At 40.6% G+C, this 16,152-nt stretch overlaps 1 protein-coding gene across 4 annotated transcripts; it reads right to left on the minus strand.

Annotated features, from left to right (window-relative positions):
- Positions 1–3,319: 3,319 nt before the first annotated feature.
- LOC309338435 (uncharacterized protein C13orf42) lies at positions 3,320–12,441 on the minus strand. Of its 4 annotated transcripts, none has more exons than XM_081855719.1 (4): positions 12,411–12,441; positions 9,752–10,452; positions 4,889–5,039; positions 3,320–4,088 (listed from the first exon to the last, which is right to left on the minus strand). In XM_081855719.1, the coding sequence occupies exons 2-4, from the start codon at positions 10,166–10,168 to the stop codon at positions 3,844–3,846; spliced, it is 813 nt and encodes a 270-aa protein (XP_081711845.1). In that variant the 5' UTR covers positions 10,169–10,452; positions 12,411–12,441; the 3' UTR covers positions 3,320–3,843. The 4 variants fall into 4 exon arrangements, with proteins under 4 accessions (XP_081711845.1, XP_081711848.1, XP_081711847.1 ...); XM_081855722.1 differs by lacking the exon at positions 12,411–12,441 and adding an exon at positions 11,467–11,609 and having other exon boundaries at positions 9,752–10,124; XM_081855721.1 differs by lacking the exon at positions 12,411–12,441 and adding an exon at positions 11,467–11,609 and having other exon boundaries at positions 9,752–10,447.
- Positions 12,442–16,152: the final 3,711 nt, after the last annotated feature.

Here is a 16,152-nt window from a genome sequence, read left to right on the forward strand (position 1 = left end):
CCCAATATCAACATTTTGTTCACGCAATAACTTCATCCAAACTAAGGATAATGTGCCTCTTTTGTAATCAGTAGGTCCTCCCCAAAGAAACGTGGGCAACCAATTGCACAGAGCACTTGATAGTATCCTGCAGATAGTGCTCCTTCATATAATTTTGTGAACAAGAGGGAGAAAGAAAAATGGCTCTGTTATTATTTTTCTTTAATTGTTAGTTGTCCTGAGAATGCTCCAGGGTTTGAGGGTGTTATATAACTGTATTAAATAAACAAGATTCACTTGAGGTTTACCCTTCTGATTTAACATTTTAACTAGTGAGTGTATTGACCTAACGGTAGGATGTGAGTGCTGCCATGGAAATGGACCCATACAGAGCAGGGGTAGTCAGTGAGGTGCCCTTTAAGTGTTGCTGGACTCCCATCATACTTGATCATTGGCCATGTTGGTTACTCCTGATAGAAAGTTCAAGCAGCGACCATTTTGCATGTGGCCAATTGACGCATGGCCGCTGACGCACAGGCCCTTTTGGACAGGAAGAGGGCAGAACACAAGGTGGGTCAGGCTTACAGCACTCTGCTGATCCGTGTGGGGGACAGGAACGGAACCCCTGTGCAAAGTGGTCTCTGCCTGTAATCAAGTAGGTGCTGTTCTGTATGGATATATGTTAATGAAGGAAATGATTAAACAAGCTTTGATTTTGCAGATATATTATTCCACCTCTCCCCGCCAATCTCAGCAGTGAAAGATTTCAGGTGTTTCAGCACAAACCTTGAGGGTGGTGTCCTTGGAATAAAGGTCCCCAGAGAGGGTGGTGTCTTTGTGACATATGTTTTCATTTAAGCTGAGATGATACTGTGAGCTTTTCCATCTTAATGATCTAACAGATCTTGTTTTCTAGAGGGTTTCCAAAGCCGTAATTTTGGTTTCAGCACAGAGCAAGCCACTCCTCTGTGTGTTCCCAGTCCCTGCTGCACATGAGACGCTCCCAGGTCTGCTGTTCTCTCATGTTCACCTATGACATTCCTTCTAGTTGTAGGAGACTTCTCCTCTTTTTGCTTCTGGAGCATCTCTTAAGATCAAAATGCACTTTCTGGTTACAGCTGACCAGTTTGCCTTCACCTTATTGTACACTATTACATTATGTAAAAAAATAACAAAAAAAAACCTGACAACCAGGACAAAACCAAATTAGAACTGCAGTTAACTTAGAAGTGAAGTCAGCAGAATTACGCCGGAGTGGTACCTATTTATCTACTTGGACTTTGCTTTTGAACTGCTAGGTTGGCAGGAGCAGGGACTGAGTAACGGGAGCGAGCCATGATGCTCACTGGGTTGAGAATAAAATAAGGGTGGGGGGTTGAGAATCATGTGATTCTCCAGAGCATCAGAAACAGGACTTCACTAAATGCTCATTTAGATTGCTTTCCAAGGAGCCCTGTCCCCACCCCCTCCAGGGCAGCGTGTGGCAGAAGGGTAAAAGCAACAGTGTACAGTAGTACCTCAGTTTTTGAGCATCTCGGAAGCCGAACGTTTTGGTTTTCAGGCGCCGAAAACCCAGAAGTAATTGCTTCCGTTTCGAACGCGGCTTGGGAGTCAAACAGCTTCTGGGGCATGTTTTTCAATTTTCTCCATTGAAATTGCCAGCCACCCATTGCGCCTTGGTTGTTGAACGTTTCAGAAGTTGAACAGTCTTCCGGAACGGATTACGTTGAACAATCGAGGTTCCACTGTACATGCATAGATGCCTACAAAATAATAAGGTTTTTGGCTTTGGACTTTTGCCTCGTGGCCCCCAGAGGATTTGTGACCATATGATTCTTCAAGATCCTTTAAAAGGGAATAAAATTTGCCTTCATTAATAAATACTTTCCCCACTAATAAATATTAACTCCTCATCACTGTCGTAACCAGTGTTCTGAAGTCCGGCCCTTCAACTGACTAATCAGCAGGGTCTCTACTTGAAATTGACTGAGCTAAGCATACTCTGGTAAATTGATTGTTTCAAAGAAAAGGAGTGAAGAAAGGAATTGCTTATTATAGCTCCATTACACTGTTTAATTTTAGAAAATTTAAGAAACAGAGCAGTGGCTTTGATGGCTGTTCCCCTCAAAGGACCTTTAAATCTATTAATAGGATTTAGTTCATTCTTTCCTCTCCTAAATTGCAAGGCAGTACCATAACAACTGGAAGCAATAGAATAAGGCTGCTATTATTTGCCATTTGATGAAACTGCAAAAGCTACCACAGCTGGGGGGTGCTGATTCTCTGCACCATATGCTAGATGCTACTGCTGTTGGTGGAATTTGCTTCTCTGCTGATTTGCCACTTCTGAAATCTTTATAAACCCATTCATTGATTCCAAGTTGAAGGATGTGAGTTGGAAATTTGGTTAAGTCAGAGAGCCAGATGGGCAAAGCATTGGGAAAATCCAAAGGATATCATCAGAGATGTGACCCATTTTGAATAGCATTCATTGTTCTGACTTTTGGAGATCACTTTCAACTTTTCTTTTAAATGTGCATATGGTTAACAAGGGGATTAGGAAATTACTGCCTTTGTTATCTTATAAGAAACTTAAAACACCTGTATAATAAGACGAATGTGGAAAATTGATTTTTGGGATGTTTGACTACTCCATGTTAAATTCCATTGTATTTAAAGGTAGTAAAATATCCTGAAACAAATCTGTGTGTGTGATGATAGAAGAAGATAAGAAGAGTGCTTAAGTCTGCTTCTCTCTGTTTTTGCATGTTTGAAAAAACACTTTTCACTTTTTTCACTTTTTTTTTACCTCAATGCGGGGGGGGGGGCGGACATCACGAAAGCATCTTGATGGCAGAACAATACCTCTCAGTGGGAAATCTACAGATTCAGAGAAATCTCTAAATATGGATATGTATTTTGTACTGTTACAATTCTACACTTGTTAAATCAAATCAAAATTATTTGGGGGGAAATAAATGAATGAATGTAGGACTGTGTCCTAAAGCCCTTTTGGGTTCTTGGGACAAATTTAATGTTTCCTATTTGGATTTGGGCTCCTGTCCACACCTAGTGGATGGGTATGTATAGGCCAATAAAGCGAGATGAGCGCCGCAACCCCAGAGTCGGTCACGACTGGACCTAATGGTCAGGGGTCCCTTTACCTTTATGTATAGGCATGCATTTGCTTCATGAATATCTTCATTTGTGCTCCAACAGAAGAAGGGAGAGCATACAACAAAAAAGGCCAACAATCATCAGGAAAAGCAGGTTATAAATGTTAACATAAAAAAGTATTTATTTAAGAGGTTCACAACATTGTAAGAATACAGGTAGTCCGGCTGCTCTTTGCCACTTAAAAAACAAATCCTAGCTGGGTATTCCAGTTTTAGGGTTGTTTAGCTGGGTATTGCATGGTTGGCCATCAAATATTTTTTTAAAAACACACACACACACACACCACAATATAAACAAAGTTGACAAAATTGTATGACCACGAGGAAAGAGGTGTTGTCTTGCCCATATCTCACAACATAACCGGAAAGGTCCAAGAGGTCATTGTGACACCTGTACTATTAAATTCAACATGGTAAGGACAGTTAGAAATAGATGTGTGATTTGCGGGGTGGGGGCAGGGAATGTCACAGTTTCCAGCCTATAAAATACTGCATTTAGGAAGTTCAGTGCCCTTCCGTTGAAGTGCAATCTCAAGGGAAGAACTGTGAGCCACATGCATCAAAAAATAGCTATTACGTCAAGTGTTTCATGCAAAATAAACCCCAATTATGCATAAAGGCCCTTGATTGTTTAGTCTGCCCTCATATGTAAGGAACTTCACATTGGGTATTTCATTTTACTTCCAGATCAGAGCAGTACTTTGGGGCACACTTTGGGTTTAAACTTCAAAGTATTGAATGCTCCCTCCACAGCCTTAGGTAGATATATTGGGTATCTTTCTAGTTTCTTTCTGGAGCAAATTGTTCTTCCATGGCTGTTTCTCTCCGATTGGCTTGTCGTCTTTCCTCCTTGGACAGTCTCTTGGGAACATTTCCGAGGGGCACGTAGAATCCAGTTGGAATGCAAGCTGTGCTCTCGTGAGCTCGCAATGACTGAAAGAGGGAACTAAAGTTGGAATGAATACACCTTCACAGCAGCATAAAGTTTTAACAAAGAAAGATCTTTCTGAAAGCATTTTCGAAGGGTGCTCACATCACCCCATAACATTGGCCATGTTCACCTGCAACATTAAGCCAAGGTTTCTTTTAACAATAGTATGTTGAACGACCCTGGAAGTCTTGCTGACCAAAGAAAGAAGCACCTTGTTTTCCTCGGCCTGCTTCTGGCAGCACCAACCTGTTACTCTTGTACTTACATAACCTGTTACTCTTGTTACTTACATAATGGCCAGCTGCATAATTTTTCAGCTGCTCCTGGCATACTCCAAGCCAAACAAGCTTTCTTCCTTTTCCTCCAGCATAAAGGTAAAGGGACCCCTGACCATTAGGTCCAGTCGTGGATGACTCGGGTTGCGGCGCTCATCTCGCTTTACTGGCCGAGGGAGCCGGTGTACAGCTTCCGGGTCATGTGGCCAGCATGACTAAGCCACTTCTGGCAAACCAGAGCAGTGCACTGAAACGCCGTTTACCTTCCCGCCAGAGTGGTACCTATTTATCTACTTGCACTTTGACGTGCTTTTGAACTGCTAGGTTGGCAGGAGCTAGTTGCTTGTAAAACAGTACACCGGTTACATTTCTGCCAGTCGAGCAGCTTTTAAAGCTTTTACGATATGGGGTTTAACTTTAAATTTGTTCATGAACAGCATGGCTTTATGGTGATAGATTTTATTTTATTTTCATGTGTCATTTGTCTATGGTCACTCATCAGCTCCCTGCATTGTATTCCTACTTACCATCAAAATCAACATCTGCGTGTGGCGGATGATCCCTCACCACAATTTTCCGATGCCTTTCTGCATCTAGTTCGGCAATAATTGAGTCAAAATAAGCTATTGCCTCGGTTACGTCTGAATTGAGCTGTGAGGCTTTTCTCTCTGCTGAGACCTGTTGAACAGAATAATATGACAGGAGTTCGGTTTGAACAAATAGACTTTGCTGTTGCAAAGAACAACCCAATATCCAAGGATACAAAACGCACAACCAAAATGGTGGAAGCGGACTTGCAAATGTTCTTCAACAAAACAATCTCTGATCACTGGCTAAATTGTTCTTTGAACCCATTGCTACTTATTTGTCTTTGGCCTGCATTTTAAAGTTGTTTTTTATGCTTAATTTGGGGAGTTGGATTCCATCAAAATAATGCTGTGCTCTGGCTCAGAACGCCAATGTGATGGAAATTGTGAGTTCAGGGTTCACTTATATTATCAAATGTTCTACCACCATGTGGGTTGCTTTAATGAACCATTTCTCAAGGCAGCTTCCGATGCAGCTTCATATCTACAGTTGCCACCTATTTTTCTGCCAAAGTCCTGGCACTCTTGACGACTGCATTACTGCAGGAAAAATTCATTAAGTGATTTCCCATCGCCACTTTTCCATTTTGGGAAAAGCATTTCCTGCTGAATCACAATCAACAGCTTTTAGTTAAACCTTTTCAAAAAGCCAACAATTTTGGCCTTAAAAGCTCAACCCAGCATTTTGTAACTTAACTTTAAAATTTAAAGTAAGACCTTATTGTGACATATCATATTAAAGCCCATGAAGTTCTGAAGAGATTGGTGGTTTTAGTTTTGACATGTCTCAATGCTGGGCTGAGCTTTTAAGCTTTTTGTGTAGTGTGACAAGGCCAAAATTGTCATTTTTTTTTTTAAATTTCTAACCCTCATAATTCAAAAATGGGATGAGATAAAAAGCTAAAATTTTAGATTTAAACTTAGTTTTGAGCATTCAACAAATAAACAAACTATTCAGAAAATTGGATGACATGAAGTAAGAAAGCTGGATCACTTGATATTGAATGACCCTCTATTGTGGTTCTGCTTGATTGTGTAGATCAACTTGAAGGGGGATTAGATGAAGAAATGAATATAGGAGCACAGCTGCAGAAATAATTACTTAAAACAGGAATCCTGGAACCTACTCTCATTCCTTCTGTACATACGTGAGCTTGGAGAACCACTTAGGTTCTCTGTGAAGTGAAAGACCTACATTGGCTCCCAGTACGTTTCCAAGCACAATTCAAAATGTTGGTGCTGAGCTTTAAAGCCCTAAATGGCCTCGGTCCAGTATACCTGAAGGAGCATCTCCAGCCCCATCGTTCAGCCCAGAAACTGAGATCCAGCACCAAGGGCCTTCTGGCGGTTCCCTCACTGCGAGAAGTGAGGTTACAGGGAACCAGACAGAGGGCCTTCTCGGTAGTGGCGCCCACCCTGTGGAACACCCTCCCTTCAGATGTGAAGGAAATAAGCAGCTATCCTATCTTTAAAAGACATCTGAAGGCAGCCCTGTTCAGGGATGTTTTTAATATTTAATGCTGTACTGTTTTTAACATTTGATTGGGAGCCGCCCAGAGTGGCCGGGGAGACTCATAAGGAAGCCACTGCCGCCCAATCTCACTTTGTTTTCTGTAAACTGTGAATAATAATAATTACCTAATAGGCTGTTTCAAGGATAACTAATCATGCACAGTTTACAATGCAATCCTATACCTGTTTTGTCAAAGTAAGACCCATTCAGTTCTATGGGTCTTACTCCCACATATGTTCGAATTAGATCACAGCTGCGAATGCAGATTTCACACACACACACACACACACACACACACACACACACACACACACAATGTTTCCTAACTATTACTGCTAAAGTTTACCAGATTTATGCATGCTACCCACTAGGAGCATGGTACAGTATAAATTGCTTGTAGCCACATCTATGCACCATTGCCAGCAGGGTCCCAATATTTCTGGAAAAGCACCATTTCCCCTTTCCAGCTTGCTCCAGGCTGCAGTATTCATGTTGAATATCCATCTCTGTGGCTGCATTTCCCGTTCCCTTTTCCTATCAGGCTGTGACATGCAAAGTGTTACTGAAGGTGACAAGTAAGTGTAAGCAAGTGTGTGAGATGTATATATTAGTGAGAGCCTCTTGGATAGGCTCAGGCACCCAGAAATAGTGGTTCTGTACTGTATTGTCCTTTTTAAATAGTGCAAGAGCACATTTTAAGGGTTTCAGTGGTTACATCATGTTTTTCCACATGTAGGCAACAACCCTATAAACCCTATAAACACTTACCAGTGAGTTCCATTGGTGATGCAACACTGGAAAAGGTACTATGGTACATATATGGTGGAATTGTTTAAACATCAAACGATTTTGGGAAACAATATATAACAAAATGGAAAAAAATGTTTAGATATTCATTTAGGAAAACACCAGAAGTTTTTCTATTGGGAATAGTACCAGGAAGTCTAAAGGAAGAAGACAAGACATTATACTCGTACGCAACAGTAGCCGCAAGGCTATTGATTGCGAAAAATTGGAAAAGTGGTATTATACCAACAAAAATAGAGTGGCTTGCCAAATTATTGGAGTATTACAATATATCCAAAACAATGGGAGAAATTGGAAGGATCTCAAAAGAGAAGATAGACAGGGATTGGAAGGTGTTTAAAGGATACTTGCAAAACCATATCGAAAAATCAGAACTCCTATTAGAATAAACAAGTTCCGTTTTAAATACTGAAATACTAAATAAGATGGATAACAATGTGTAATAGAAGCATGAAATTAGGTTAAAGGTGTGTGAAAGAAAGCAATAGAAGTGGAAAGAAATTGCAATTGAGTAGATTGGAAGTCTATCACAAAGGTGGGGTGAGGGGTGGTGGATGGTGATGGGAAAAGGAATTATCTGTGGGATTGAGTGTGGGTATGTTTGAATATTTTTAAGGATTGTATGAAATGTATGTTTGTATGCTTGTATATTCGCAATATGTGTGTATTAATGTTGAATTATTTTAACAAAAACTTTTCCAAAAAAAAAAAAAGAGTTCCATTGGCCATAGTGGGACTTACTTCTGAGTAAACAAATATAGTAATCACCCTGTTAGGATGCTGTTTAGTGTGCCTATAGCACTTTAAATCACTATTGGCACTGCTGCAAAGGAGTAATCTACTCAATACCACACCTAATAACATACCTGCTTGTGAAATGAAAGCCTTTTTAAAAAACAATCTGAGAGCAGCTGCCATGCTAATAAAGAAATTAAAGCATGGAACACATTGATTTGCATAAAACTAATGGTGTGTTTTTTTCAAGTAGGAAAAAAGTTTTGCTTTTGTAGGAATGTTTCTGCTTCTGTACAAACCGTTCTAGTTTGAGACATTTTCTCATCACCCTAGAATGTTCAAGCTCACACTTAGTTCATAAAACATGGTATTCTGACCTGTTCTTAATGCATAGTTGATCACATCTATGGAACGTGATTAATATGTCCTTTTAAGTTTCACATTATCCATCATAAGTAATTGTTTTAGGTCTTGTTCTATTAATCACTAATTATAATTTAACTAGGAGGTTTTCATGCTTGTCTAGTTCTGTGTTCCCTTTCCCAGCCTTTAATCTATTGGTGATTAATACTTATATGTAACCTTTGCTTTGTATTTGTGTTAACCAATCAGCACCAAGCATATATGTGACATGTGCTTTAACCAATCAGCATCAAGCACATATGTGGCATGTATCCTTTTCTTTGTATTTGTATTAACCAATCAGGAATAAGACATATGTGGCAATGCTGTAATATTCAATAAAAGGGACTCCCCGAGACATGCTCGGGAGTATGCCTCCCAGATGACACCTGCTACTCATCTGTCGTTTATTCCAACCCAACAGAAGAACAGCAAGAGAGAAACTTATCCAAAGGAGAGGGCATTAAATACAATCTATAGTTGTTGATGCCTCCTTAGCTACTGGCTGTAAAAAAGCATGGCTTCACTTTCCTGAAATTAGACTCCCTGCCGTCATGGCCTCACCTGCTGAGAAAGTTCCTCATTTTGGCTGCTAAGAATTTTGCTTTTGTTTGTTTTTTAAACCAAGCAGTCGCCGTCTCTCTAGATTGATGGAAAGGGTTCAGGTTGGGTGAATGAAGTTAAGTTGTATTTGATACTTCTGTGTAATGGATGTGTGTGAAAAACTGAACGGGGGATAGACCCAATGAAGGTATCACAGAGAGAAACACATCACATTTGTGAGTCTCGCTTCTCTTGTGCACATTATTATTAAACTTCCCACAACCTTTCCCAATTTTCCATCATTATATAGTGACCAAAATCTCTTGCCCAATCTATCATCACAGATTTCACTCGTTCATCCTTTGTATGCCATTCCAACAGTAAATTATACATCTTAGACAAATTTTTAACATTGGTATCTAACAACTCCGTTTCCAATTTGGTTTTTTCCGTTGCAAAACCATTTTTCTTGTCAAGCTTAAATAATTCATTGATCTGATAATCTTGAAGCCAGTCCACCTTGTCTTTGATTTGATCAAATGGTCCTAATTTAAATCCTTCATTATCCTCAAGCAAAAGGTCAGAGTATTTCAACCATTTATTCTCCATATTTAACTTTTTTGGGGCCTTAGCTTTCATTGGTGAAAGCCATCTGGGTGTTTTCCTTTCTAGGAGATGTTTATATCTTATCCAAACGTTATATAGTGATTTTCTAATTACATGATTTAAAAACCTTTATGGGCCTTTATTTTATCATACATATAAGCAATGTTTTCTTAACCATGTGATGCAATAGCTCCTACCTTGGAAGACTGTATTGGTGGAGGTGTGGCTGGTGACTTTTGTCTCGTCTTGGAAGATTTTGTAGACACGGAGGAAATATCAGATGCCCTGTCACTGGACTTGAGATCTTTGATGCTCTCAATGTATTTTTTCCTCAAAGCTAGCAAATCTTGCAAGTACTGCAAACAGTCTTGAGTCTTTGAGTACATCCATGCCCGTTCTTCTTCCTTCAGATGGAGGCAGGCAACTGAATCCAGGCTGGTGGTACTTTTGCTTTTTTTCAAAGGCTCACTGAATTTGTTATCCTCATCTCCAAGCACATACATAGAAGTGCTACGGATCAACCGGACTGCAGAGCCATCAAAAGTAGGGATTCCATCGGACAGGCTTCTCCTGCGGGAGTTGGGGTGAAATATTGCGTGAATCTTCCTGAGCATCGTGGGGCAGGTTCTTCTTCACCTCATCCATCAATCATATAGAGGCTCAATTCAATACGTGGTTCTTGCATACAGCAGAAACTAACACTTTGCCATGTGCCCTTTTGTAGTTAAGAATCCAGTTTCTTGCAGATACAGCTGCCTACTTACATCTATCTGTTTATTTCAGACAATTGCAGATGATGAAACCATACCAATTTCTTCAGTCACATCTTTCCTTAACATGTTTTAGTTCTCCTTAAGGGTCGCACAGCTTACTGTGCTGACCATGGTACTGAACTACCCTTAGAAATGAAGAATAAAGGAAAAGACATTTTGTTAAGAGGTAATGAGAGACAGATGAGGATTTCATAAGGCTAAACTAAAAGATGCCAGCAAACCAGGGTCCCCCTGCATTTCCACCGCTGAGCTCTATACTGGATAAGCACATTGCAAAACCAGGCAGCAGTTCAACTGCTTCTGAAGGGGTTTTGTTTTCTGTACTATGGCAACGGAGAGATGGTTGCAGCTATCTGATAACACTATTGTTGAGAATAAAGTGGACTAGGATTTCCAGATCCATTACATCTCCTACAGCAGCCTGAGCATGGGAGGCTGGCCATAAAATAAAACTGTGTTCAAAAACACACGTGCCTAACAAACAAAGCTGAAGATGTTTACTTATTAGCAAAGCCAGCTTAACAGATTGTCTCTCTTAGTTGGGCTCAGTGCTTTGTATACTACAGAGAACCTCGGTGCACATTTTGCTCTCATCTTGTGAAAGGAGACTCCTCACTGTCATTTTGCACTGACTCCTGCTGCAGTCCAGGCCCCGGACAGACAGAGAGTTGGGCTGCACATGGATTTAGGATGCTGGTGAGGAGCATGCAGGGTTTTAATGGCCTGAGACCCTACCCAAATGTGGAACAAGGCTGTATGAGAGTTGGAGTCTACATGGACATAGGTTGCTAATGAGGAACATGCATTTCATTGTTTGAATAATTTAAAATGTTATCTAAATGTGGTTGGGAAAGACCATATGTGTAATAAGGAACAAAAGAAAATCAGCCAACGCAAAGTGAATGACTGTTTACACTTTAAATTTCTTCCAAAGATTTCTTTCCTCTTATCTTATTCCAGTGTATTCTCTCTCTCTCTCTCTCTCTCTCTCTCTCTCTCTCTCACACACACACACACACACACACACACACACTGAGCTTGCCAGATACTACATTTCCCCCCACTTGGTTAAAGAAACATGATCCCCAAACTTTCTCTCTCTCATCTGAGAAAGCTAGTATACAAAGAACAATTCATACCGATTGACGATGCTATGATATAGCTAGAAAGCAACGAACAGTTCTTGGAAAGCACAAGTCTTCTGGGATTTCCTCTTCTGGAATCATAGACATTTTTATTCTGATGTCACCCAGACTTCACTGCAACATCTATCAAAACCTCATGTGCCTGAATGTAAAGTACTTTAGTCCCAAAGCACCGGGTCAAGGAAACAAAACCATTATTATCCTCCCCGTGAAGAAGAAAGCGCACTGGACTCCTATTACTTTCAGTGGCCCATTCCAGTCCTGACTGGTTTGGTCCATTTCGGCATGAGGTATGCAGTGGGAGAAACTGGAATTTAGAATGAAATTCAGAATGCACCAGGGACGGGATTAGAGACTGTCAATGAATAACCACTATTGCGATGGCCTGGGACTCGGACTCAGAGCCAGAGGAGTCTCAGTCCGCACCGGATCCTTTGCCTCAGGCGGTGTCTGAACCAAGGCCGTGGCCTGATTCTGAAGAGCCCCAGTCTGCACAGGTTCCCCTGCAACAAGCACAAGCTGGGCCAAGTCAGGGGCCTGAGCCTGCCCTGGCTCCAGATGCGGGGGTTACCTCGTTGCCTCCAGCTGGGTGTTATGGAAATTACGGGGGGGGGCAACATCTTTAAAGTACATAATACATAATACAAATATTATGCCTGAATGTATCCTTTCAACTTGACAGCTCAGGGAAGTTACCTAGCTTTAAAAATAATATAAAATCAACTCCTTTGCCAGTTTCCTCCATTCCAAATCTATTTTCCCTTTGAAAAGGGACTCCAGGAAGTTCCCAGAGGTGACAACTGCTGGGCTCATTGTTAGCCAAGGGAAGCCAAATCTCATCACCTGACTTTCCTCAGGCTCCAGACATGCAAAAGAAGTTCTATTGTACTTTTGGGAGGTGGGTACTTCAGACATATTTGTCTATGCTAATCTTATACCTGATTCTTGCCCTGCCATGTCTGCTTATGCTAATCTTGTACCAAGGACTTGTCTGGACATGTTTGCCAAAGTTAACCCCTCCCCTTTTGTGACATGTCAGTGATGTAGCAATGATGCTGTATGAACTGTATTCTGGGATATGGTGGGAAAGCTTTAAAAGTCTTTGTCACCCCATCCTCAGGGTTCAAATTTCCTCTTTGAACCTATTGCGCAATAAACTTTGGTCGACAGCTATTTGCTCCAGTTGGCTGGAATCCTTCCTTTATTCCGCAGGGACCCGCGGGCTCTGCCTGACGAGCTGGGTGACTGAGCAGCCTCATACGCAGATTTATCTGTAACATGGGCAATCACTTACAGCTGCTTCCACTACCTGTTGGGTCAGGAGAGGCTGAGGTGGCCCCTGGGTCTACCGACATATCCCGAGCTGCAGAGACTGAGGTCTGAGAGAAGGAGAGACCTGAGTACTCACAGGAGGAGTGCTCGCCTTCAGGCGAGACAGGGAGGTGAGTCACCGGGGGATCAGGACCAGCCGTTACCCCGACAGAGATAAAAGGCTGTTGGACCCCGCCCCAGGTTGCGGGAGCAACGTTGCTGTTTGCCAGAACCTGCCTGTGATCCTGTACCCGACCTTTTCTGGTTTCCTGCCTCGTGTCCTGCCTTGGCCCTGTCGGACTGACTCCTCGCGGAACCCTTGGATTCGGGACCAGACCTGGACTGCGTTGCTCTGGTTACCCCCGGGCCCAGCACAACTATTCACAAATTGCTCTAGGGCAGGGATGGTTAACTTGGAGGACCACAGTTCCCCATATCCCTTACCACTGACCCATGCAGTATATGAAAATGCATTGATGGAGGTAAACCATAGTAAAACTAGCTATCATGTTCTCAGTTGTATCAAAAGGGTCTGGATATGCCTGGAATACTGAAGATTTAAAACTGTAACTTTATTGCAGAATTGCATGTAAATGTTCACAGGAGTGCATATAGTTTCAAGAGGTAAGACAGTGCTCCTAATTTAAAAGCACAAGATGGGCATAGAGGTATCAAACCATAACTAAAATCTTTCCAAAGATGCGGGGAGGAACCGATCAAATGGACTAGCTAAATATTTCATAGCATATAAGATTACCTGCTTTGAAAAGGCAGCTCTTCTACTTAGTTCTTGCATATGGCTGCTTAAATCTAACATGGTTATGGCAAATACGTGTGTTTAATAGGCTCCCGTGAGTTGTCATCACAGTTTTGCTAACTGCAGAGAGGATTATAGGAAACAAAACAGCGAGAGCAACAGAGAGCATGATCTGTTTTAAGAAGTAAAGGTACAGCAGTTTCAATACAGCAATGGCAAAGCTGTATCATTCCGGTCCGTGTTTAAATGACAAGATGAGCTCACATTACTTCTAATCACCTTTTAACTAAATTGTCCACAGCAGCAATAAAAACATAAATAAAATGCATTTCTTTCAGGCATCAAGGCTTGACATGAACACGAACAGAGATTTTGTGCCTACTTCAACGTTGAACTTCTTACTCTCATTGCTAAAGGAGTACACCTTGGTCACAATTTCTGTTGGACTGGATGTAGCAGCAATGGAATCCATGTGTTCCCTTGATCACTTTCACTTTTTCAAAGTGTCGTTTTAGGAACATTTCTTCTTTTCTGTACTCATTTGTTGAAAATAAGAACTAGATTGAAGGGATGTTATATTGGCACCAGTTAGAGTTTAACTGTGTCATAAATTTGTTCGACATGTATTATGTTGTAATTTTCATGAACTAACAAGAATTCTTTCAAAGTGTTAATTCTGTTCTGCAACAGCAAGCTATTACTCTGCTTTGGAAAACATTTTTAAAATAAGACCCTGACTAGCTTCTCAGATACCGTACCTTTTAATTGAATAACTTTCTAAAGAAATGCCTGAAGCAACTGATATTATAGTTTGAAGTCATGTTTATTCTGTTATATTTTACTCCAAAAAGACTCATTTATCCTAAATAGAACCCAAAAAGGCTGGCATGGATGTACAAATATATTTTTTTTAAATGTGATCCTGTTGAGATCCCAATATGACATTTTGCAGGTAGCTCTTAGAAATATTAAATAATCAATACATTTTTTTGGAATTTTGAAACCATATTAATTTTTAATCACTTAAAAAAATTTAAAATTTGTAACTTTAAAATTTAAAGTAATCATGTGACAGATCATATTAAAGCCCATGAAGTTCTGAAGAGATCAGTATTTTTAGTTTTGAAATATATCGATTCCAGGCTGAGCTTTTAAGTTTTTTTGTGTAGGCTAAAATTATCCAAAAAAATTTGACATTTCAAACCCTCATAACTCAAAAAATGGGATGAGATATATATTAAAAATTACAACTTTAGATTTCAACTTAGCTTTGATCATTCAACACGTGTACAAAGCACTGATGAAATTGGAAGACATGCGTTTTTAATGCTTGATGTTTTTATATGTGCTGGAAGCTGCCCAGAGTGGCTGGGGAAGTACATAATATGCATAATAAAGTGATGGTTGTTGTTGATGATGCTTTTAAATCTCTGCCGGGCTCAAACGCAGCATCCTCCGAAGACACAAGATTTACCCACCTTGGAAGAATGGCAGATGAAAGTGATAGACTATATGGAACTGGCGAAAATGACTGACAGAATCCGAGACCAGGGAGAAGAGTTGGTGGAAGACGATTGGAAGAAATTTAAAGACTATTTGCAGAAACATTGTAAAAGTAACGAATGTTAAAATGATGTTGGATTGAAATGAAACGGCTTTAAAAAATGGATTGATAATCAGATGAAAATATGAAGCTATAATATGTTAAGATATAGAATTAAGATAAAAACAAAGAGGGAAAGGATTTGCTGAATTAGCCATGTGAACTGGAATACAAAAAAGGGAGGTGTGAGGAGGTCAGGAAACAAGTAAACAAAATATAAGATATGAAAAGATTGATTTTTTTTAAATTGTTTTTTATTTTCCAGGTATTGTGTATTTTTTTCGTATTTTTGTATTTGTAATTTTTTCCTTTTTATTTTGTAATTACTTTCTGTTTTCTGTTACAGATAGGTAGCCGTGTTGGTCTGCCATGGTCAAGATCTCAAAGTAGCTGTTCTATTACAAAGGAATTTCAGAAATAGACTGGAAAGAGAAGCTGCTGAATTGCAACTTATTACCAAACTTAAAACCATGGAGAGACCTGGTCTGAACAAAAACATTGGATTCTTATCTCATTATACATGACAAAGCCATTTTTCACCTTCTCACCCCTTGCTTTTTCCTGTAAGACCTATTGCAGTCGTTAAGAGTCGTCCACAGGCTCATCACAGCTATCTGCCAATCACCCATTCCCACCACCCTTCTGAGTAATACCTCTCCCCACCTTCTCACTATATAGAAGGGTGTGGTGACTTCTGTTTCAGTGTATCTGAAGAAGTGTGCATGCACACGAAAGCTCATACCAAGAACTAACTTAGTTGGTCTTTAAGGTGCTACTGGAAGGAATTTTTTGTTTCTGTTTTCTGTTTGAAAAACCCCAATAAATATCTTTGGAAAAAACCAACGCGGCATCCTCCTTTCTTTACGCATTCCCGTGCGCACTTGGCACCACCGACGGGTCCCGGGACGCATTCTAGGGCGCGCCGCGCGGATCCTTCGCCGCAGAAGCACCGCGGAGAGGAGCGCAAATCCCCGTCGGGAGGACGGATCTTCCGGCCAGGGGGCAGCGC

The sequence above is a fragment of the Podarcis erhardii genome (assembly GCF_964252035.2).
Source record: "Podarcis erhardii genome assembly, chromosome: 3".
NCBI classification, from domain to species: domain Eukaryota; kingdom Metazoa; phylum Chordata; class Lepidosauria; order Squamata; family Lacertidae; genus Podarcis; species Podarcis erhardii.

Coding starts and splice junctions, on each gene's coding strand:
- LOC309338435 (XM_081855719.1), bottom strand. CDS start 10,168: ATGCTCAGGAAGATTCACGCAATATTTCACCCCAACTCCCGCAGGAGA. Junction 5,040..9,751: donor CACCAATACAGTCTTCCAAG/GTAGGAGCTATT, acceptor TCTGTTCAACAG/GTCTCAGCAGAGAGAAAAGC. Junction 4,089..4,888: donor CGCAGATGTTGATTTTGATG/GTAAGTAGGAAT, acceptor TCCCTCTTTCAG/TCATTGCGAGCTCACGAGAG.